At 50.4% G+C, this 871-nt stretch overlaps 1 protein-coding gene across 1 annotated transcript; it reads left to right on the top strand.

Annotated features, from left to right (window-relative positions):
* Positions 1 to 13: 13 nt before the first annotated feature.
* Pmar_PMAR013948 (beta-tubulin, putative) lies at positions 14 to 861 on the top strand (the record flags this gene model as incomplete). Its single annotated transcript, XM_002781374.1, has 1 exon — positions 14 to 861. A coding segment is annotated over one exon (848 nt), but the record flags the coding sequence as incomplete, so codon positions are not given.
* Positions 862 to 871: the final 10 nt, after the last annotated feature.

Genomic DNA, 871 nt, shown 5'->3' with positions numbered 1-871 from the left:
AATCTGCCATTCTATGGGTGGTGGTACCGGATCTGGTATGGGAACTCTCTTGATCTCCAAGATTCGTGAAGAGTACCCTGATCGGATCATGGAGACGTTCTCCGTGTTCCCCTCCCCTAAAGTGTCCGACACTGTCGTGGAGCCTTACAATGCTACCTTGTCAGTACATCAACTTGTTGAGAACGCTGATGAGGTTATGGTACTCGACAATGAGGCCCTCTATGACATTTGCTTCAGGACTTTGAAACTCACAACGCCTACTTACGGTGATCTCAACCATTTGGTATCTGCTGCTATGTCTGGTGTCACTACTTGCTTGCGATTCCCCGGTCAGCTCAATGCCGATCTCCGTAAGCTTGCGGTCAACATGATCCCATTCCCCCGATTACACTTCTTCATGACGGGCTTCGCCCCCCTCACCTCTCGCGGCTCTCAGCAATATCGCGCCCTCACCGTGCCCGAATTGACTCAGCAGATGTTTGATGCTAAGAACATGATGTGTGCATCCGATCCTAGACATGGACGATATCTGACCGCAACCGCTCTCTTCCGTGGCCGAATGTCGACTAAAGAGGTCGACGAGCAAATGCTGAATGTCCAGAACAAGAACTCAAGCTACTTTGTCGAGTGGATCCCCAACAACATCAAGAGTGGTGTCTGCGATATCCCACCCAAGGGTCTCAAGATGGCTGTGACCTTCTTGGGTAACTCCACTGCCATCCAGGAGATGTTCAAGCGGGTGGCTGAACAATTCACTGCAATGTTTCGAAGGAAGGCTTTCCTCCACTGGTACACTGGTGAGGGCATGGATGAGATGGAGTTCACCGAGGCCGAATCCAATATGAACGATTTGGTTTCTGAGTATCAACAA

The sequence above is a fragment of the Perkinsus marinus genome, assembly GCF_000006405.1.
Source record: "Perkinsus marinus ATCC 50983 genomic scaffold scf_1104296942628, whole genome shotgun sequence".
In the NCBI taxonomy this organism is placed as follows: domain Eukaryota; phylum Perkinsozoa; order Perkinsida; family Perkinsidae; genus Perkinsus; species Perkinsus marinus.
This window is presented reverse-complemented; position numbering and strand designations above follow the sequence as displayed.